This window comes from Nipponia nippon, unplaced genomic scaffold (assembly GCF_047370975.1).
Source record: "Nipponia nippon isolate SJK-2023a ecotype South Korea unplaced genomic scaffold, ASM4737097v1 scaffold_12, whole genome shotgun sequence".
In the NCBI taxonomy this organism is placed as follows: Eukaryota; Metazoa; Chordata; class Aves; order Pelecaniformes; family Threskiornithidae; genus Nipponia; species Nipponia nippon.
The window spans coordinates 2,748,185-2,771,902 of NW_028262313.1; the positions used below are offsets into that span (position 1 = coordinate 2,748,185).

Here is a 23,718-nt window from a genome sequence, read left to right on the forward strand (position 1 = left end):
TGGGATGGCTGTAAATTGGGGGGGGGGACTTGGGGTGTGTGATAAAAGCGGGCTGCACGCCCAGAGAGGCAATGGGGGGGGAACCCCTGCCCGGCTGCTCCCAGCCCCCCAGGAGCAGCAGCTCATCACAGCCCAGCTCCATAAGCACCATATAAATAAATATATATACACATACATCTCTCTCTCTCTCTCTCTCTCCGTAGGTGTGTGTGTGCGTGTGCTGGCTGAGCCCGGGGCACGGAGCCTCCCCTGCTCTGCCAGGCTGCTGGATCCAGCCCGCATCCAGGGAAAGTTGAAAAAGTGGGGAAAAAAGTATTAAAGTATTTTGGAGCAGAGCAAAACCCTGAGTTTTTCAATAGAAAGGCTGCAAACTAGAAAAGACCAAACCAAACAGCAGCAGCAACAACAAAAAGGATGTTTTCATTACTATAACACAATAGTTAAGTATATATCTATTCATACATTAAAATTGAAATATCATGGATTAAACCAAGCTGATTATATATAATAGTTTACGTTTGCACTTACAAAATGCCAAATTTACATGTATGTTTTATGTGTTAAATATGACCCACGCGTCAATGTTTTATATTAGTTTAATAGTTATAAATTACATATGTTTTAAATATACATATGTGAATGGCATATACGATACCTATAGTTACATTGAGTTGGTTTTTGAATTGAAATGTCTGTATACACGCACATATCCACGTACGCGGTGCCGCTGGGTGAGGCTGACCGCCTGCAAGCGGTTAACGGGCGTTTGGAGGCCGCGGCGTGCTGTGCCCAGCCGCTCCTCTGCTCCTCTCCCCACGGGCTCCGGGCTGGGCTTGTTTTCTTTCATTGTCTTCTTCTCCATCTGTTTTCTTTCTGCAGGACTGAAATATTATAATCTTTCAAAAAAAACCAAAAAAGCACCAAAGGAAAAATAGCCCATCTGCAAGTGCCTTTGAAGGACTTGAAGGATGCACCAAGTGGCAGAAGCTCTTTTTTGTTGTTGTTTTTAATCATCTCTGCCTGTAAACGCAAATCTTTCCTAGAGCTGTTGCTTTGCTGCCGTTATTTAAAGCACGGATTTGGAAGAGGTCCCTTCGCAGGGCTGTTCAGCCGCACCCAGGCTCCGCAGGGCTGCCGGGGCCGTTGCCGGGGGTCCCCTGCCCCGAGAGGGGGGTGCCCAGCGCCCCTGCCCGCGTACCGGGGTGCGTCACCCGGGGGAGAGGAGAACGCGCGGGGGGGTGAGCGATGGGGCGGGCTTGGGATGAGCTCGCTTTTCTTCGGGTTGGGTTTTAGGGGCTGTTTTAAATGCAATATGGGAAACCGCTTAATACTGGCAGCAGGGCAAAGCGAAGGAGGAAAATACACATATATGCTTAGATCTAAGGCAAACACAGCGCAGGGGAGGGGGAAAAAGAGAGCAAGAGGGAGGGGAGCACCCAGGCTCCCTGTGGTCCCGGCAGTGGGGGTCCGCTGACACCAAAGCTGGCGCTGAGCAGGCAGCACCCTGCGGCGGGAGGCTGCCCGAGCCCACCCCGCCGGTGCGGGAACAGAGAAACACCTTGGGCTGCAAGAAGCGCTGATTGCTTTTGGACCCGTTCGCTTGTGCGTGCTTTATCCTGGCCGAGGCTTCGGGGTATGCTTTTTTATCTTATTTTTTGGCACAAGAGCTGCACTAAACAAGTCTCTCCCGATCACCCACAGCCCCGCTCGATCCCACGTTGGAAACACAAGCAGCGTTCGGGGGCTTTTTCGGCACGGTTGTGTAAACAGCCCCTCCCGCGGCTGCGGGCTGGGGCGCGAGTGGGGCCCCATGTGTGTCCCCCACCATCCTCGCAGGCTCCTGGCATGCACCTCTTCTGCCCAGGATCGGGATTTTTGTGGTTATAAATCTGTTGTGATCTCATCTGGAGCATTGCTCCGGCCGGGCCAGCCCCAGCATACATGCCCAACGCCACATCATCCCCAGCAGCGCCTGCTGCCCTCCCGCTCAGTCCCAAAGGGTCCCGGACCGCGGTCCCCAGGTCTCTTCTTCTGGACCTGCTCTGCATCCTCGCAGCCAGACCCCGAGGATCCCCATGGTTTTGCTCCCACCCGTATTCTTCTTCCAGCTGTGTTGATGTTTTTACCAGTCCCACTCAGCCAAGCACAGTTCAAAAGCCTTTTATTTTTTTACCCTTCCTTAGTTTTCAATCAGTTTAATTCACCTTCTCTTTCCTTCATCTCTCCATCCCTTTCCATCATTTCCCGCCCCCCTTTCCCTCCTGGCCTCGCCACGCGTGCAGGGAAGATGGACCAGGGGAGATGGACGAGCAGCACTGCCCCAACGCCAGCCGACAGCAATCAGCTTCCAGGGCATCACCCAGCCTCCTCGCCCCAACAAGTATTTCAGTTTACTTAGATCCATCTTTATAAATTAAAGCAAGATCATCCCAAAGGTGCCAGCAGCAAAGGCTGGGTCATTTCCAAGTTTATTTAGGATTTATTTAGTTTATTGAGAAGTCAGCAGTACCTACAGAGATGAAACTATTTCTTCCACTGCGTATTTTCCTGCCTTTCACCTGCCTGGCGCCGCGTTCCCCTCGGCCGGCAGCGAGCGATGCTCAGGCAGGCACGCAGCGGTCCCACCTCTGTTCGCGCCTCGGCATAGATCCCTGCTGTGGGGGTCAGGAGATGAACCCGGTGGGCTCCTGAAATAGCTTCGTTTCAAGAGCTTGCACACCCATAACACCCTCCCGCATCAGCAAAAGCCTGCGGGCAAGGTCCGGCTTTGCAGACGCAGGGCAAACCATGGGGTTTCGGTCTGGGGCGGTGTCGCCAAGGCCATTTCACTGCTGTGAAAGGAAAGACTAGAGTGGGTATTAAAGCCAAGAAAGCAAGGCAGGCACCTTTTGCTGCATGGCGTTTCATACAGGACCCATCACAACAAGCAAAGTCGCTGCTCCAAAGCAAAAAACCACTGGCCTCAAACTTTCGGCCTGGAGAACTCACATTCTGCAAATCCATTCTGAGAAATCAAACCAGTGCAAAAAAAAAAAAAAAATCTGTGCTGGCAGCCAGGAGCCCGGCTGGCTCCCCTCCCAGCGCTGCACAGGGCATCGCTCTGCCGGCTGCCGGAGCCGCGGGGAACCTGCCGCAGCCCCCGTCCGGCTCCTGCCGCCCGAATCCCACGAGGATGCCGCCTCGTACGCTTTTTTCCTTGAAAACCCAGGACTCTGATGGGGTAGGGTGCCAAAACTCAAGAAACCCTCAGCAAATATGGGTTGCCTCCTATTTTATGAAGTAATCATTGTTGAGGGGACTTGACGCCTGGATTTTCACATGCTCGGCTTAACAGGGGATTTATTCAGGGGAACAGTTGGAGCATGCAGCATCAGCATCTCATTAGCATCAGAGACAATGCCCCTCCAGTTTAAGACTAAAAAGTGGGTTTAGTTTTCCCTATATAACTTTATTGTAAGGGTTTAGGGAGTCACGACAGAGCTGAGTTTAGATTCGTTATATTAAAAGCCCTCAAACAGGTTCAATATCACACTTGAAACAGCTGGGAAGGGCAAGCGAGAGAGCAGCCAGCCTTCGCTTTTCTCCCCACCTCTCTGTTTCCAAACACTCGACCCCACCGAGGAGCGGTCAGAAGAGCCCTTTTGAGGGTGAGAAGCCCCCGAATGCATGGTTGTTCCTGTACCCCCATCGCTCGGGGACGGCCAGGTTTGCCAAACACAACCGTTCTCCTCCCACCCGGCAGCAGGACCAGCGAAGCGGCCAAACACATTCCCCTGCGAAGGTCTGGATCTGCCAGGGAAATATACCCTGAAGGGAGGAGTAGGACGATGGAAAAGGTTACAGGGTTTAAGCACCGACAGGAGGAACGAGGTTATATAAAGTTTTACAGGCCAGAACAAAGACCTCAAATGTATTAAAGAAAACAAACACAGGGATGAAGTCAGCCACACACATGCTCCACAGCTGGTTCGGACTCTTTAAGCAATTTGGGGATTGATTGACAGTTTTTAAGGAACAAATACAGGGCTACCCAAACCGAAGGACTTCCGACAGGGAGACGCGGGGCTGGAGCCAGTGACCTGGCAAAGAGCTCCTGGTGCAGAAAGCCTGGGAACCACTTGGTGAATGAAGTCACCGAAATAAAAGTTAACGCCTATGTTAAAGACTCAATTTTAGATCGAACTGTACACTCGCAGAGCAAGACAGACCACGGAGCTCGAGACGAAGCATGTGGGAATGGGGAAAAAAACCCCAACCTTATCCAAGAGCTCTCCCCACGGAGGGTGAAGCTGGAGCAGAATCCCGACACAGCGCATCCCTGGAGAAGCCCAGGACTTTCCTCCTTACCGAACCAGAGCATCGCTCCCAGTGCTGTCAAGCACCAGCCCAGCTGTGGTACCGCTGCCCACGTCCCTGGCACCCAACACCCTGGGTGTTTCCAAGCTACGCGTCGCCTTTCTACCCCGTCTTGCGTTTCGATGCCGGCACGCTCCTCTCGGGGAGCGGCTCCCGCTTCCTACTCGAGGTGAGGGAAGCGCCGATAATAAAGATAGCTTCCCACGCCCTAAAAAACTTCCTTTCCACTCAAGTAAGCATTTGCACGTACATCAGCTACTAATTTTAGGACAAAGCTTTGAGCCATATGCGAGAGCTTCTCATGAAAGCTGCTGAACGCTGCAAAGCGTATTTCTAGGGAGACTCGGCCCTGACGGCCCCGACCGCCGGGCCCTGGTCCCGACGGGCACCCGTAAAAGTCACAGCTACGACTTGAAAGACAGCTTGCAGACACTGCTTTGGCATCCCACGTTATCCACGGACAGGTTTACAGAAGTCTGGGACATAGTGAGATTTATTGCTTCAGTTTTATATCCTAAGGAGCAATAAATTCTTCCGAGAAGTTAACTCTATACCATTCCGGCTCTTTCCTTTCTGCCCAGCCTCAAGGGAAAAGGCGTACGGAGGAAATAAATTCCTGCCACATCCACCATCATTTACTCCAGCGCATTCCCACCGTAAGAAGCAGAAACCCAAGGAGTGATGATCAAGCACAAAATGAACACTTCATGCAGTTTATTGAGTCTATTTAAATTTGCATTATGACATCTTACATAGGGAACAAACTCCTCCTAAATGTTAGCTATCAAATCTGGTCAAACTGTTGTCCAATGACCTCAGAGTACCATTTTGTATTAAACAAGTCCAGTATAAACAGATGTAAAGCACTGTACAAAAAAAAAAAAAAAAAAAAAGAAAACTGTTACATTCTTGGTTGTATTCAGGGCTTCCCAACCAACAGCCTTACTAGCAGACAGTGAAATTCAGGAAGGGGTCTGGGGTATTTTAGCTCAAGGTAACAAAAGCAGATAAAACAATCCAAACGAATTCAATGGCGTGTTTCCCCCTAAGAAAAAGAAGAAAAAAACCAGAGATACCTCATATCAAAAAGAGGTTGGGAAGCCCTGGTATAACAGAGGCAATCTTCTTTTCTTTTTAACACAACACAACTTGCATGTACTTTGGGTAAGTTACCGTTGGTTCTGTCTCTCCACCCTCCTTCTTCCCTCCCTAGTCAAGGACAAACAACCAAAAAGCCTGGTGTACGTAAAGGTTGGAAATATTTCTGCATTTGTTATAAATTCCCTTAACGTGGCTCCAAGCCAACGCTCACCCGCAGCACCTCCTCCTGGGAGAAGGCAGAGGAGCAGGCAGACCCTTCCGGAACGGCTCTGTTCCTCATCAGCTCCGCGCTTGCTTACATACCCTTACTCAAGCAACGCCAGCGAAGCGAGGATGACCGGTGAGAAAACCGAGACATCAGCACGCCACACGAAGGGACGCATTCACGAAAAGGACCCCAAACCGAGGCTGCGGCTAAGCCGAGGGGATGGAGCTTTGTATTGCAGCGTGACGGTGAAGATCAGACGAGGAGATTCAGAAAACCTGGAAGTCAGAGCGCCGTGGCCAACCTTAACTGCCCTTCCTTTCTCATCTTCACGTTAGACCCTCGTTATTCTGAGACCACTGGGAACCTCCTCTTTGTGTAGGCAACCATTTCACGATAAAGATGCACTGCACACATACCAGGGAAAGTCCTTTGGACTCTCCGCATTTGCATAATCCAGACAAGTGATGGGAAGCTGGAATGACAGTCGTTATGGCCCCTTGTGCCAACTTTGGTGGGAAATCCTCGACACAACGGGCAAATTATGGCTCCATCAAAGCCGGTAAGATATCGTCCGTGCAGCTGCTGCGCCTGCACATCCAGGCTTCTTACAAAACGTCTGCAAACTTTTATTGAGTAATTTCTATGCATGCAGTACCTACACTAACCAAATCATTTTTAAAACAAGTCAATTAACTGCCTGCAAGTTCTTTGCAAAAAACCCAACTTGTTCGAAGAAATAAAAAAGTGCACGTGAAAAGGAAATCTAACAACCCCCGGGAATAAGTCTTCAGTCTTTTAATGGATAAAGCCCCAATTAAAAAAAAGAAAGTAAGCACCCACAACTCTGTATCGGTTCATAGTTCGGGTTAAACTATCAAACGCACTCTTAGATAAAAAATACTGTGCGTTCGTCTAGGTTTGGCCTTGTGACTGCTTTAATTGCTGCGTATGGAAGTCCTGTGGATACAGGTCTGTCCTGTCAGAAAGGAATTACGCTTACGCACCAGACAGATATTCACAGCAGGAGCTCGGGTGGTTTGCAGTTTGAAAAAAACCACCTCCTTCAAAAATAAAATAAAACAACAGCCTTCGATGCAAAAGAAACCACGCTGCTCCGAGGACGGAGACGGAGTCACCCCGGCTTCGGAGGGAGGGCGAGAGGCTCCCACAGGGTGGCACTGCGAGCCAGGCGGCCGGGCTGGCCCTGCCCCTGCAGACTGGCCCTCCATAGCCAGGCCTTTGGAAACGACCAAACCAGCCAGCGTAACCCTGCGCGGGGCTACGAGCACGAGAGAAGTGCCTGTAGCCCTCCCGTAATACCAAGAAAGCGTAAACTGAGGGAAGCGGTAAGCACAAACGCTCAATACCAGAATGATTCGTAACCTGTCAATTAGGCTAACTGCCAACCTCGTTCAATTAGAGTCCTCCATATTTTGTTAGCAACTGAAGCGTTAATGTTGGCTTTTTCTAACTCCAATCCGACTTTCAAAGAATAGAAATTGGATTACCACAGGCGCTGACAGATGACTCAGCTACGTAAAGAGCTCTTTGCTGTATCAGCAATTTAATTTCCGCCAACTCCTCCAGACGTCAGGGAAGGAACCCCCGGCGCCCTTAGCACGCTCAGCGTTGGAAAAGGCATACGAAACACTGAGAACATTCAAGGTTTCCTGCACTGAGGTTAAATTATTTGTTCTTGGTACCATCTGGGAAACCTCCAACATTTTATTAGTTGCTATTGTTACAGAAAGATAAAATGTTAAGGCATGCCACTATTAAGCTATAACAAAACTGTAAAGTTGATTCTACCAACGTGAACAGTTACTGGAAACTCAGAACACTAAAAAGAAAGCTCTGTTGAATGACACGTATCACAGCCGTGCTTCACATTCATTAGCACTAGCGGGCTCCTTTCTTTCTGGTCACCAGCCTTAGTCCTCAGAGATGTACATCAGACCGTCAAAATCTAACGTGGTATTCACATAGAGAGGGGTTTTTCCTTCTAATTCTACGCTCCAGTAAGTCAGTACAGCTACTGGAAACTGCAACGGATAGCATGGATTTGCTATGTCAATGCTACTGGAAGAAATTCAGAAGTGTTATTTTGTTGAGGAAATTTTGGCATAGAGTCTCCAGCACCTGAACTTAATAGCTAACTTCCAATTTTACAGCGATGCATGATTTAAAAACATGACCTTATTTATTCTTCTGGTCAAAAAGAATACACGTATCCCCTCTGCCACGATGGTGTGTCCCACCAGGAGGAAAGCGAGCTCAATAGCAGTCAGCGTTTCCCGCTGAACCAAACACCACAAAACGCACACGTAGAAAAAATTTGGAATTTTGGGACACTGTGGAATCCTTAACTAGCTGATGAGATGTTAAAATGGCTTAGAGCAGAGACTATAGTTTATGCAACCACCACTATAAAACACCAAAAATGTGTTTTAATTAGAAAAAAGAGATAGGCCAGCTTTGGTTTTGTCATCTGAGGAACAAGCAACATTTCCCATATAGCGAGCAAGAGCAGTTCATATCCCTTCATAACCACTACCCTCGAGTTGAAATAAATATTGCTCTCCCTGTTGCACATGTAAGCTAGGAAAAAAAACATCATTAGAGAATAAAACAAAGAGCAGGTCATTGAGGGGGAGGGATGTTTTCCCCTGACACTGATGAGAGCTGAGGTACATTCTGCAATTCTCAATTACAATATGCCACGCACATAATTTTAAAGGTAAATTCAACTAAGTTTAATCTGTCCGATAGGAGTATAAAGAATTTGTTGGGGGATTTTAATGTTATTCTTAGAATTGGCTACACATTTACATATACTCCCATAATCAATTATCATTTTCAAATTTAATCTAACAGTCTAATAATGTGTTTTCCAGTTAATACTTAATTTTTTTTTTTTGTGGCATTTGAGTCTGGATATATCAGCATGCTCGCTCAACAGATCCAGAGGTCGCTAATACTGGTGGTGAAGAAAAAAAACCTGTCAGTGCTTGTCTGCTGAATAGTTGCACAGAGTTACCTCAAAAATTGAAAGCAAAAGTTGATAGAAAAATCGGGCACAAACCTCACTGAATGAACTGGTACATACCGGGTTGTATTATTACATATTAGCAACCATACCAAGAAACAACCAGCCATTAGAACAGCTTCTAATGTTTATCATCTTCTTTGGTGGCATTACTGAGCCAAAACACTGCAATTATAACATTTAATTTCTTGTTTTTTTGGATGCAATTAAGATGTCTAATTCAACTGTTTTTATATTACAGTAGCTGTTCACATAAATAGTACAGATATGCACTGCTCTTGACAGGTACACAGTTACAAAAGCAGCTCTCTTGTATTTAGTTTGCTCTCTGTGTGGTGGGTTTTGTATGAAAAGCATTCTTGATTTCTAAGCATGGTACAATTTTAATTCTTAATGCGTTAGTACAACAGTGCATTGGAAAAGTACTGAGCTTCTACAAAAAAGCTTTACAATTTTAAAACAGATTTTTTTTTTTTATTTAAACAAGCATAGGCAATTCTTATATTTCCACAACAAGATAAATATCCCAATTAAGCTAACAGCTCATCCTACAGCGTGCCATAGTGATGGGGAAAGGGCTAACATTAGTGTTATTTACAGAGACATGTCCAATATTAACCCAGTAGGAAAATTAAAAGTATGTTCAAGTGTGCAATTAAGTTCATATTATTTTTTCAAATAGTTGGATTTCTTGCAAAAATTCCTCTACGACTCGTGTGCGTTTAGCTGGGATGACTTCTCAAGGAAGTCCTCATAAGCACAATCTTGAGGACAAAACATTTATTGGACTGGGATAGCAGGGGCTGGGAGGGGGAAAGAACTTAATACTCTTCACAAAGAAAAAAATATTTTTAAGCGGGTAGATGTCTTTGGACAAGTGAAATTTAACACCCAAACTGACTAGATCTTGAAAACCCTAAAGAAATTTTCCAATTTTAAAAGCTTGAATTCAGAGAAAATGAGGGAAGATTCACTCCAAGTCATTACTATACACTGAGGTACCACTCAAAAAGTGGCCATAAAGGAAGTGACTTCTTTGCCCATCACTATCACACTAGCTGCTCGGCCATAAATTCTCATCTCATTTAGACAACACTCTCTCTGTTACCAGAAGCTAAGACTGCTCTGCGACAAATGGGACAAGTGGAATTTTCTGATAACCAGCGATCAATGCAGTGGACGTGATACTCGTGCGAACAAGGCAATTTACGGAGCTTGTTGCCTTCCGTGTACTCTGTAATACACACGCTACAGGTTTTCAGAGCATCGCTCTCACCAAAATTCCTCATCGCTAGGTTGTCAATTTGTTCTTTGGTGAGTCCTCTTGGTTGGTCATCGTCATCTTCGTTTAGTAGGAAAAATTGTGCTAGGCTAAGGAACGGTAGAGAACCACTTTCTTCGAATGTGACCGATCCCCTCGTATTCCGACCTTCCCGCCTGGCACCAGATGTTGAACCACCTTCATTACCACCTTCGTACACCTCCCCTGAGCTAACATCTGTATTTTCATTGCTTGAAGTACCACCACCTCCGTTCTGTGCCTCGGAAGCATCCACATTCTGATTTGGAGTTGGGCCGCTAGGATCTGCATCACTATCACTATACATAAAGTAACTCAGCTCTCCGAAGCCTGTCATTATCTGCCTTAGCATAGTCTGAATAGCAACTGATGTAGTCTCACTCAAGCCTGTGTTTAAGATCCTACGGATAGGAATCCTAATGGTACTCACGTAAGTTCTCACTCCAGCCCGTTCTGACCGTGAAAACGTGCGCCTAAACCCTCCCCGTTCGCTTTCGTAAGTGACTGTGTTGTTAGGTGTCTGGGACCTGGACCGAGTTCTGTTGGCTATGCTGTCTCTTTGCCGGTATTCTCCTGGACGAACTCTTCTCACCTGAAGATCAAGTACTATGGTAGGAGGCCTCTGCCCAGGAGTTGCGGACTCACCGGTGCCGTTAGTTTCTGAAGAACCTGCTGCTTGAGGAGCAGGTCTTGTTTCAGGGGTTGAAAACAGAACTGCATTTTCACTTGGCATCTCAGTCCCCACTGTGTGCTGCCTTAATGTCACGTGCTGCCTAGTTCTAGAGCTTCCCTCAGCTTCGTTCACTGAGGAGTGGTCAAGTGTTTGAGATGATGTATTGTGATGAGACCTGCGAGGAGTCTCACTCACTGGATTAATAGGTGACCTACTTCTATCAGTCCTAGCCCGCGTTCTCCGCTGTTCTGGACTCCTACTTCTCGCTCTCCTCTGCCCTCTAGGAGGGGAAGCTTCCTCGGTTGTTAGCTCCTCCGAAGTGCTCCTTTCTGATCCAGGCTGCCTTACAGATGGTGATTCAGACCTTGGAATTTCAGAGTCACTTTGGCTGTTTTCCAAATCCTCCCCACTGGAAGGCTCTACAGATGGCTCATTCTCAGTTTCTGGATTTGTGTTCCCATTATTACGGTTGACATTTATTTCCAAACTGAATCTGAAGTCACCGCTATTTGGGTTAGTCCGGCTCACTGCTCTCCAAGACTGGTTTCCTCGTTGCCCACTTCGTGTTGTATTTCCAGTCTGTCGGACTGAATTAAGCCAGTCTATTATAGAATCTCCGTTTGAAACATCTTCTGCGGACTCTGCACCTGCGAAAAAGACAGGGAACTACCAAAATTAGAGTACTGAGCTAATTCTGGAGTGATCTTTTCCAAGAACATAATTGCTTAGTTTAACAAGTGACAATTTAGAAGTGCTTAATCCTACCTAGTGCTATTGTGGTTTCACGTGTAGCATCACAACTCTTATCTACCAGAGCTCTTTTAAGGGAGCAGGAGTGGATATTTTTCTAATATGTACAGATAGGCCGCAGCCATCACAGAGCAAACAAGTCATCAAAATAACACGTATTGTTTATTGTAAGTAAATGGAAAGTCACGTTTCAGGTGTCATAACACATCAGTATTCTGTCTCTTCCTTTCCAAACAATTAAGTGATCTATCGACCGCTAAATAGAGAACTAAGTTCGTCCTGACCCTTCACCTGAAGAATGGCTTTATAGCAAATCTATCTCACTAAAGAATGTACCCCAGTGGTAAGCTCCAAGCGTCCTCCACCAACCTCTAGAGAAGGGCGGTAACGAAAGCAATACAGCATCTTTGGAAGGGGAAAATGGTGAATAAAAAAAGAGGGATTGCCAAAAAGCATCCCAGAAGGGAGCAGACAGGAAGGCAATCTTAAATAATAACAAAAAAAAGAAACCTAAATGAAACTTTATCTTGATGCAAATAACACATGTGTTATGAGTGAAATCTGTCCCAAACTGACCTCTGCAGCAGATAATCAGACATAACGTTCACTTAGTTTTGAAACAAAGCTCACCTTGCACCTGCCTAGGCTTAACTTGTTCCACTCCTGCACTCAAGTTAAGGTCCGTATGGGGTGCTAAAGTTAAGAGTTTTCACAAATACTGTATATACCTCTATTCTCATCACTGTTTTGCTGTGGCGGACCTTCTTTAACTTGGTGTAGCCTTCTCAGCAACTCTTCTTCAGTAATTTCACCTTAGAAAATAAGCAAAATTTTCCAAAAATATTTCCAGATCATATGTATGGCAAGCATTATCAAAAGCTTCTAAAGAAGGTACAAGCCACTGCTTGTCTTTTCTTCTAATTAAATCCTGCCATAATGAGACTGCCAAACAGGCTGCTGTTCAGACACTTCAGCACCATTGTCCCAAGTAAGTTTTGCCAAAGCTCAAAGATCCAACAGTTTCAACCTATTTGAGGCAGATGTGCTTTCTGGTTCTGTAACCTCTACAACTTATCAGCAATTTTCATCATCCTGTACCAATTAAATGGCTGTCCAGAGTAAAATCTTTAAGATAACACCTTCACAAGCATGAAAAAAGGTTTAAATTAGTTGAGTCATGGTTTAAATTAGAGCTGGTTTGAATTAGGTATCATCCTATAAAGAGTCACTTTAAAGTAATAAGTCAATTAAAAATTGACATAAAAATGCCCATGCAGAATCTCACACCAGACTACTTACCCTAGTTACAAACTCTTAACCTCGCCAGCACAAAATTTGCACACAGATGCTTAAGGGAGATTACTTCTCAATCAAAAATGTCTACGGGTCCATAACTGGAACTGGGTCAACTCTGGCTGTTCCCGCAAAGTTGTCTAAACACTAGAGTTTTGTATCTGATGAATCCACATCATCCTAACTACCTCTTCCCTAGTCAGAGGACCGCTCAAATTTGAGTATGCACCAACTAGTAAGAAGCTACTTCCTACCATGGAACACAACTGCAGCACACAAGTTAAATGGGTGAAATAGTTTCAGGAGAACAGAAAATGACACAAATCGCCTACAAGCAATTCCAGTAAGATGTACATACACCAGCATTACCTACCTGGTGTTCCAAGCAAATTGTTATCTCTCATAAGCCTGTAGTCCTCTTCACTCAGGTTGTTTACAAACTGATAGAAAGCTTCTTCTCGATCTAACCGATCTAGCTGACTCTGACGTTGCGCTTCCGACTGATCGATATTTCCTTTATCACTAGAATCCGAGCTCTCCATCTTGATGACTGGAAGAGTACCTAAAAAAGAGAAAATAAATCTTTCATCCAGCATAGTGAAATATAGCAGGCAATTTAGGTACCTTTAACCTGTACTATATATCCTTCATTGTTACCCTTAAATTTGGCGAGGCGGAGGGGAGTAGTTTCCTAATGAGGCTTCGGTTAAGATAAGCTGCATAACCACAGGGATCATAAATGAAATAATTCTCAAAGCATGAACCTCTTCAAGAAATACAAACAAAATCTATGCCCATCATTATCAAACACTCAACAAAGCAGCAAGTATGAACACGTGCAATAATATCAGCCATAACTCTTAGTCCCTCTTTACATAGCTGACTACGCACCCGTGACTATGCGCTTTTTAGCGTAAAATATCCCTAATACCGCAGCTGGCTCACAAATCACAAAGCATGCCTTACAGTGCCATGCAAGTGTAGTACAAGGCATAAGCAAGCCATCCTTGATCATGCTCTCTAACTCTAAACAAGCATGGGATTAAGTGTCCATCACTTCTTCCTGCCCTGCACTACGGTGAGGAAAGCAGGAATCAATCCAACTCACTGCCTGCTATGAGAAACTCCCTCTTCAACAGCCAAGTGAATTTTAACAGAATGAAGGGGTGATGAAGAATTCCAATATAAAAGATGGAAGATGCCATAGAAAACTGTGTGTAAAAAAAAAAAAAACCAAACCCAAACAACAAAACACCAACCTGGACTATTAGTTTCCTCAAAAAAGGAAAAGGGTTTGTAAAATCAACTTTGTAGTTTTATGTCGAGAGAAGAATTTGCTTGCAAGTTTCGGCATTTACTGAATTACTGATGTTGATGACTAGCATTTCCAGGACAAAGCTCCATAGTGTAAACTAGGTATAACTTCTGCTATAAACAGCTGTCTTCTATACTGTGTATTTTTTAACATAATCTTCTCTTCATATTGTTTTTCATTTGGATGAGATCTTTGACAATGTGTGTCTCAAAAAAAAAAATTATTGATGAATGCCATGTCTATATTTGATAAATATTATAACAAAATACATGCAAATGCAGGAGACATTCTGGCACTACTTGCGCCATGCAAATATATCAAATGAAGTTAAAATAACTACTAGTTTCCTTAATCACTATGCCTCGCTATTCACAACATCAAGAATTTTCCTGTACAACTGGTAGAATCTAGTTACTCAGAGAGGTGATTAGCAAGCTAATCCTCTGCATGCTAAAAAGCTCTGCAATAACATCCCCCATCAGAAAACATTCCTTTCATTTAAACCATACTTCATGTGACATGAAAATACTGGAAGAATAAAGCTTTTCTGCTTCTCACTGGAAAATTTCCAACACTTAGACATCTGTCTAGTGCAAAAAGCATCTTTTTTTGGTTTATCAGCACAGCTGTCAAGTCAAGGCTGCCCACAGTTTACATTAGTGCTTCTCCACAGAAGAGCAGCACCGCATGATCTCCAGGGGTAGTTTATTTCAGCTGCTATCGTGAAAATTAAAGCGCACTGACAACCTTGGTGTGTAACAGTACAAAATTCCACAGGATAGGACATCCCATTATTGCAGACTTGCAGATTATAAAATAGCTACTCTGGCCCTCTTTGTCTTGAATTCTGACGCAGCAGAACTTGTTTTTAAGTTAGTCATATTAAGGCACAAATGACTTGTTGCCCCTCAGTAATACCATATGCAAGGCTACTGGTATTATTTGGTTCTGAGAATTTCTGTCATTTTACCAAAGAAATTATGCTTAATTTTCACCTTTTTATCAGTAAGCAGCAGCAATCACTAGGGTTGCTACCGTTTCAAATGGAAGCCCATCAGCTTTCTCTGCATTGCTAAATCTCTGGTGCAATCTAAAGACTGCATGGCCCATCTGAAGACTTGCATGTGACATGCTGTCAAATACACCGACAGATGAAGCAATTCACAGTAAAAGTTGTGCAATGGTCTCAGCAGGTATGTTCAACTTGGACCGGGCTGTTATGAAATCTGTATGCCTTTCAAATCTCAGACATGTATTTCTAATGAGAACATAGCTTGCTTGCAACTCAAACAACTTTTTACAAGCTTTCTGTAGCAGAATTACAACCAAGTAACTTCACTTAAAGACATACTCATTCTAGAGAAGATACCAGAAATACAAAGACAGCTGCTTTTAAGAAACATCTGAATAAGGCCTCAAGTAGAACAAGAGACTTGCATCCAAAATAAAACCTTGAAAGATGCATTATTAGTTCTCTGGGGATACATATCAAAAGTCTAACCAGCATTCCCTTTTTTAGGACAACAATAAAACAAAGTTGACAATATGATTAAGAAAATAAGGGAACGTAATAAGATGCTAAGGGACAGGAGCAGCATAAAGTTTTGCAAAATATTTTCCCCAAAATGACTGCCACCTTGGTGTTTACCAACTTTAACACAGATAGAATGTCTAAAGATGGTAATATTAACATATTTGTAAGCATTAGACTAATTCTACCACAGTTTTTAAAAAAAGAAAACCGCGCTATGCATACAAAGCACAACATTTGCTTACTGCTTATGCTTTGAAATTTTCCTTTTAACTGTAATTCCAGTGCTTGCAGGCACCTTAGCTATATAATGCCTATTTTGATTCAAAGACATTTGCCCATTCTATTTCAGAAGATGAAGGGGTAATGTTCTTGGTCTGGGGAAAAAGGGAGAGTCAAAACAAGCGAAGTGGGAGGGGAAAAAAAATAATCTCTTCTTTACCAACGGACTAATGTACGCTTTGATAGGTGACCCTTTAGGAAATGCTCAGAATAAGCCAAAGTCAGTCTTACTATTTCCAGGTTTGCTCCTCTTTTCTCCTCCATCATCTTATATCCTCCCTCCTAAACCATAAAATCAGCTATTGGTCAAGACTGAAAAGACGCTATTGCTAAGAAAAAAGCCTCAGAGGTGGGATTTTGAATGAAGAATTTAATTTACATTAGGACTATTCCTACTAGTGACAAACTTGCTGTATTTTGCTATTGCAAGCTACTGTAACAGATTATACTGGCCCACTGTACCCCAATTTCATGCTGTTTAGCTTCAGTGTCCGAGAAATGCTATGAATCTATATGGGATGTTTACACTGATGGAAATGCAGATGGCAAAGAAACGCATAAATGCACATCAACACATTCTCCCTACCTTACTGTTGAGAGCAAGTGGGATGACGCTCTTCAAACTAGAGCTCTGATATTACAGCCAGTAAATGGAAAATAGGATTTCTACCCCAAGGCTTCTGCTACTTCCTCTCTCTTCACTGTCCACTCAGCTCATTGTCCACATTGTCCATCTGAAGCTTCACCTCCCATGCCACCGCAGAGCACTACATTATCAGGCTGAACTTACTAGAATATTTAGACTACTACTGCCTCAGCATGATTCCGTAGGTCCCATCTCACTGTACAACAGGATTTCCACAGTGGCAGTTACTACATCACCTTGCTCCTATTTCAGCATGGTAGAGTGTTGCAGAAATAACTTGAAAACCTGCCCCTCATTCAGGATTCTGCTCTCAGCTCATCCACTGCAGAAAATTAAGACTGGCTTAAGGAAGCTGACTACAGTAACACAGGGAAACCTGACGAGGGAAAACAACAAGTATACTATTAAGTTACAACAAAATAACCAACACTTCATTATCTAATATGCAGGTACGCTTCAACTCTGTTTTTCTTCCAGTGGTTTAGTTCAACTCAAAGTAAGCCTTTGTTCTTATCCAAGTTAAAAGATTCAGAATTTCCTCCTTTAGTGTCCTCCCATGTCAGCACTGAGTTGACAAAGGGTGGGGAAGGTCACATCTATGAGCAGGAAGTTCAGATCTGCTGATTATTGCCAACTTCACCTGAGATATCCAGCAATGAAAATCTCTTTATGGGAAAAGAGAGGGGAAGGAGGGGAAGGAATCGCCTAAAGGTTGCACAAAACAAGAGAATCATAGCTAGAATAAACAATTTTCTCCTTTAAAAAAAAAAAAGAAATTAAAGGAAATATTCTTCAGCAGCTGAATATCCAGACACACTAACTACAGTGAATTCTTAATTGGTGTTCCCATCCTTCCACAAGTCAGCAAAGTATCTTCCCTGCAGTTATGCTTCACCAATCTTGGAGATTTCAGAGCACAAATGACTAGCTGTCTCTCCACTGCTGCTAGAGACTGCAGGAGCAAAACCAGTAAGCCCACAAAAGGTATTGTTTGTTACATTCTTTTATTCAAGAGGAAGTAATACTATGCTCTTTTGGATAGGAACAATTTAAGAGTACTAGCTATTCCTGCAGTAATGCAAAGTTATTGTTCTTCCAGTACAAGAAATACTTCACATTTTCCCTTATGCGACGTCATGTGTAAACTAAATCCAATCAGTCAGGAATGTACTACTGCTTTAAAACAATCTAGTGGGACAGCAAGCAGCGATAAAATATTTGCGTTGTCCATTTACCTTCAACAATAACACTGTGCATCCCCATACTGCTGAGCACTTACGGACTACAGAATTCTTCCCAGAAAAAGTACTAATGGACCATAAGTCACAGCGATAAATCACTAGCTCTTCCTCCTTCAAAGATGTGTAATATCTCCTGCCATTAGTTATCGGTATTGAATACCAGGACACTACCTCAGCCTGCATTCCTGACTTTTTAAATTTAAAAAAAAAATTACATAAAACATTAGAACTCTCATTAAACTAACTAGGTAAAACTTAGAAGATCAGACAAACTCAGAAATCACTGATTTGCAGGGTTAAAAGAAAAAGCAATACCTTAAAGTTAGAATCTCCATTAGGTTTACGAGGCAAGTCTCAAATTTTAGCCGGAGAAAGGCACTGAATTAGTTAAACTGCAGAAACAATTCAGATGCTCACAAGCTAGCTGTGCAACAAAAATTTCCTCCAAAATTCCTCCCATCTAGGTGTTACCAGTATTTCAGCATTACATGAGAATTCGTAGTGCCCTGTATGTTAGGAATATTTCCTGAATTACCTCACATCCCAGCAACATAATTAATACCTTTGTATAAACAAAAAAGATGATGGCAATACGAATAAGTGTTCCATAGATGTGCTCAGCAGAAGGCTAATTTCTCATTTATGATTCATAACCTCACCTTAATTAGGTACTTCAACCGGTAGAGCACCTTGCTTACTTCCAGTCTGCAGAAATTATCAAACCCTTTGACTAGAAGAAGTGACTCAGTAGCGGAAGCCAGAAATACTCATTTTCTGTGTTGTTTTCTTATAGATTAACTATTTTTTCCTCCCCTGCTTTCACTGAACATACCTCAAAGACATTTTAGCTCTACAGCAGAAGTACAACACAGCTGTCTGTTCAAAGCGCTTTCCATGATCTCTGACTTCAGCAGCTCTAACGTGCTGTCCCATTTGGCAGGACGAGCCCCTGCCAGCAGTCTCTCCAATTCCATTTCTCAAATGACACTGGAACAGCAGCTAGAACAGGCAGTTCTGCTACCCCGGGTTCTTTAAGCACAACAAAACCAACTTGATGTGCAGTATTCAGCTGATCCACCCCACCGCCCAACTACTAGATTTTCCTAGAAGAATTAAAAGTTGAAAAATAGTTTCCATGCCAGTCAGTATCCAATTTCTGAATACTTAAAACTAGCAGAAAGTAAGACACAACAGAAACTACATTTTCATTTTAAATATTTCATCATTCAAGTCTCCAAGCTCAAAAGCAAAAGAAAAACCTGTCTGTCAGTGAATTCTATCATTAAAGGAAAAAGATACCATAAAACAGTAAAATGAATCAGCTATCTATTTGCATTATACATGGAGCTTCATTATGTCAAGTTGGTTTTTTTTTTCCTTTTTGTGCAGGTGCACAAGTTTCCTTTTGTACCTATGCTATCAAAGCCTTCGATGTGATCACAATTCACTCATCTACATCTTAGAAATGGTAATAAGTAACACACTTTTCTAGTTTTCAAAGTTGCGTCATGAATTTTGGATATACTCTTTTTTTTTCTGCTATTCTTACTTTCTGTTGACACTCTGATGAACAACAGATCTATGCTCTTACTAGATTTCTACTAAACCTACCACAAATTTTGAACACTCGAGAACTCCCTATGTCCTCTTTGCCTCAAAAAATATCATGGAACACGTGCCACTTTTGGAAAGCTGGAAGAAAATTTTGTCTTCTATGAAGTGTTCCATGTAAACTGCTGTAAGATTTAAATGCCAGCTTAATAAGGAGTGTTAAACATCGATTCAGCTATTTCACTACCCCGGTATGTTTCAAAGCAAAGGCTGTAAAACAAGATGTCCTTCTGAGCATACATTTTAAACAACAGAAAGCAGATGAATACTTCTGCAGAACAGTTGCAGAAAATTCCACAGAATAAAAAAAAAGGGAAGAGAGAACATTTCAACAGAACCAACTGTTGAGATGGAGAAACACTCTTAGAGGTACTATCAACTCCTGAGAAGTCAGAAAGAAGTGAAGAAATCAGGGTACAGAATCCCAGCACTCTCCAACAGTCCTACAGTACCCAAGGCAGAGTAGCCATCTTACTGCATAAATTCCCAACTCAAAAAGCTCTAGTTAAAAAAGAAACAAAACTCATTACAGTTTTCCAATCTTCCGTACAGAAGGGTAGAGCTTCGCAATTCCAGAATACTGAGAGCACGTGGAACAAAGATGGAGCTCTGAAAATAAAATGCAGTAAGAACTGCCAAAATCCGGGGCTTCACATTTTATCATCTGTACTTACTAAACCAACACTTTTCACATACAAGTTGAAAATAAAATTAAGATAGTACTGCCTTTTGCCCTCAAATTCAGATGATATCACAGAAGAGAAAGCTTAGAGTATACAAGGTGTAACAAGTTTCCAGCACTGCAGTCTCATGAAACGATGCTCTTTTCCCCCAGAAGTGACCTTCCTGCTAGATGAGCAAGCAGAAGGCCTACTCTAAGCTGAAAGGAAGAAGTAATGCTGCACACAAGTAACCAGTGTTGACACTGAAAGACACCAGTATCAACACAGTTGACATCCAAGGAAGTTGTACCCACAAAACTACACAATGACCCTCATGTAGTGTTTTGATTTCTGAAGAAGCAGAACTTCTGGTTAGTGAAAGCATCGAGCCAATTGTAACTCACTGAATTCCAATTAAAAAAAGAAAAACTCATCTTTCAATTTACTACCAAATCTCACTGTCTCCACAAAACTGCTGCTAATACAGCTAATACTGAAAGTAAAAGGCCAATAAAACAATGACAATCACTACAACCACGACCTGCACAGGAATTCCGATACAGGCATTTTTGTTGCTGTTGATGTCTAGCGCCTAAAAAATATAGAAGTGGAAAATAAAATTAAGTAAAGTTTATTTTAATTTAAATAGCTATCTATAAGACTAGAATTCCATTTCTGATGATATACCGAGGCAGGCAAGCTCAAGCATTTTAACAAGACTACACGCACATATATCTTGCATATTGAAATTAAGAGTGCTCTAAGCAAAATGTTTTTAAGTTACTAAATTAAGAGAAAATGTGTGCTGACTTTTCCTACATACTCAATTATCATTTTATGAGACCATACAACTCCGCAGACCGCCTCGAGTAAAAAGCTGAGCTTCAATGCTGCATGTCAACAAAAAGTTACTAACAAGTACCTCGTTAATATAAACCTGAACAGTCTGAAGGAGAGACAGGCTTTTGTGTTTCTTATCTTAACTGCAGCCAGGAACCTGTGCAAAAGCAGAAAAGTCTGTGATGCTTCTGCCTATCTCTACTCACCATACAAAGGTCCTGACTCTAAGTCAGTACACTGCCACACTGTTTAGAAGTATTGTTTTTGAAATGCACAAGACTGTCGTAAAAATATCTTGAAGATGGAGATGTTCATGTTTGGTTTTATCCCTTCAAGGTTAATTTTTGCAAGCTCAAGAGTTAATAAGTTTTCATCGAGACCGAGATTAAGTCACAAAAATTTGGATAAATACCCAATAATCTTGTTTGGATTCAAACATTTTAATACATGGAAACTGAGTTCTCTACAAAAAAAAATTTAGAACTGCTTAGTATCGTGTTAAGCTATATTAAATTGGACTTAAATGTAATGTTTAGACTCAAGTATATGAAGTCATAACATTATGTTATGGCTGTAAAAAAAAATGTAGTATAATACCTCCACTGCAACTAGAAGCATTCTACTAAGTTCAAGGTATTTATTTTGATACATTCCCATAGGGAAAAGGAATAAAGGAACAAGCTGTTAATATATAGGTGTTTTGAAAACATTTCCATTTAAGGATCACACTATCCACTCCCCTGAAAATACCAGTACAAAAAAAAAAAAAAAAAAAAAAAAAAAAGACACGTAGTGGAGACCAGACACTTGTAATACTGTTTTCCAGTACAACCTGGCATGTTTATGAATTCAGTAATATGGAAAATAAATATGATACAGATGACAATCACTACACGCTTGAAAAATGCCGGTGTGGTTATTTCAGTGACAAACATTTATGTAGTCGGAATTGCTGATGAATAGAACACTGTAGTTGTTATGCTTTAGTGGTCTAACATAACAAGAAGCCCTTAATTTTATAATGTGTGGTGTGTTTTCCCTTGTCAGGAGCAGGCAAGGCATAATTCCAAACTATAATTCTTTTAATTCCAAAATGGTAAACCTGTAGAGAGAACACAGTCAGTTTAAGTGCTAGTTGACCACTACAACAAAACTAAGCATCTGACTCTCAATTAAGATAATTAACTGCACAAGAAGCAGCCAACTGTTTATTTTTTTAAAAGACTTGACAAGTCACCGCAATTAAAATTCAGGGACAAATTGGTGTCAGAGCTTCTTTAGCATTTTGACAACGATTTACAACTTGAAATTAACCAGTACTGCCAATATGGACAGGGAAAATAAATCGGATGTGGGATGATACTATTGGGTACAACTGAGTTCGAATTCTTGTTTACAAGCTTCCCTGTATAAAGACACTATCTCCCTGAAAAATGGTGAAACAAACAAAACTATGATAAAAAAAATAAAATCTGTATTTTTTGCTGTGGAACCTTTTGTCAGGCTCCTCCTACTAACACACTAAAATCAAGACACATAACAAACCCTAATAACTACATTACATATATATACATACTATTATATACAACCTGATATTGCTCCTCCATTAAAACGGATCACTGAAGATAAAGCAATACATACACCTAGCTGGACTTGACAGTGGTTTTGAAACACAGTTAACAGAAACCTTAAATGTCAAACAAACAGTATTAAAAAGGGAAGGAAGAACTTGCACAGGAAACTAAGGTGACATGGCAAAGATGACGTGATTAACTGGAGAGAAACTAATAGGGTAGGAATAGCAAACATCACAGGTTTTAACAGGTCACAGGCTGATCAAGACCCTTACAACAGACACAGCAAGATACGAAGAGCTCCTCTTGCCTGTCTCCTACAAAAGGGCTTCTTCTCTCAACTCACAGGAAGAATAGACTGAAAACACGGTCCTGAAGCGCTGCGAGCCTTAAGACAGTATGGCGAGGCCCAAGATAGTGGCTATAATTCCCCCCCACACTCCACCCCTCCAAAAAGGAGCTAGTTTCAATTCCCCCTCCAGCCCAACCGGATACCTAGCGGGTGAGGGGCCCAGCAGCTCTCCCCGAGGGGGGGAGCGCAAACCCTCCTCCAGCTCCAAATGGAGGAACAGGTTCGCCCCGCTTCGGCGGGAGGCCCTGCCACACGCCCCGGGGGAAAGGGGAAACGTCCCCAGGGTGACAGAGCCCGGCCCATCCGGGAGAGACGGAGGCGGAGATCCCCGCCGTGCCCCGGGCACACCCGCCCGCAGACCGCCATCACCGCCCCCAGCTCCATCACGGCACCCCGCTCCGCCTCTGCCGCGGGGCGGTTTCGGCCTCCCGAGCCCCGCGGAGCCAGGAGCCGCCCTGCCCTACCCGGGACCCCGAAGTCCGCACGGCGGGGGCCCACAGCAGGGGCAGAGGGGTCCCGCGGCCCCCGGCCGCCCCCGGCCCCGGGCGGGGGCCTCAGCCGCCGCCGCCTCCCCTGGGCCTGGGCCTCTCCCTTCTCCGGGCCATTTTGAGAGTCCGCCTCCGGCCTCGATACTCACCGCCCGCCGCCGCCGCCCGCCGCCGCCTCCCCAGCTCTCGGTCCGCTGCTCTCCCCGCTCCTCAGCGGGCTCGGTCCTGGCTCTCCCCGCTCCGTCCGTCCCCAAACAGCCGCAGCGTCGCCCTCCCTCCCCTCTCAGGCGGCCATTTTCTGCTCCATTGTTACCAAGGAACGGGGGCCCGGAAGCGGCCGCCGACAAAACGGAAGCGAAGGCGCAGGCGCCTCTGCGCAGGCGCTGCCGCCCCCTGCGCGGTGGGAGGGGGGAGCGCGGCCCAGCGAGAGGAGCGTGGAGGACCGCGCG

At 43.6% G+C, this 23,718-nt stretch overlaps 1 protein-coding gene across 3 annotated transcripts; it reads right to left on the reverse strand.

Annotated features, from left to right (window-relative positions):
• Window positions 1–887: 887 nt before the first annotated feature.
• RLIM (ring finger protein, LIM domain interacting) lies at window positions 888–23,589 on the reverse strand. 3 transcript variants are annotated; one of them, XM_087748382.1, is made up of 4 exons: window positions 23,419–23,589; window positions 13,101–13,289; window positions 12,163–12,246; window positions 888–11,331 (listed from the first exon to the last, which is right to left on the reverse strand). In XM_087748382.1, exons 2-4 carry the CDS (start codon window positions 13,267–13,269, stop codon window positions 9,797–9,799), a joined length of 1,788 nt encoding a protein of 595 aa, XP_087604508.1. In that variant the 5' UTR covers window positions 13,270–13,289; window positions 23,419–23,589; the 3' UTR covers window positions 888–9,796. The 3 variants fall into 3 exon arrangements, with proteins under 3 accessions (XP_087604508.1, XP_087604509.1, XP_087604510.1); XM_087748383.1 differs by lacking the exon at window positions 12,163–12,246; XM_087748384.1 differs by lacking the exon at window positions 23,419–23,589 and having other exon boundaries at window positions 888–11,350; window positions 13,101–13,238.
• Window positions 23,590–23,718: the final 129 nt, after the last annotated feature.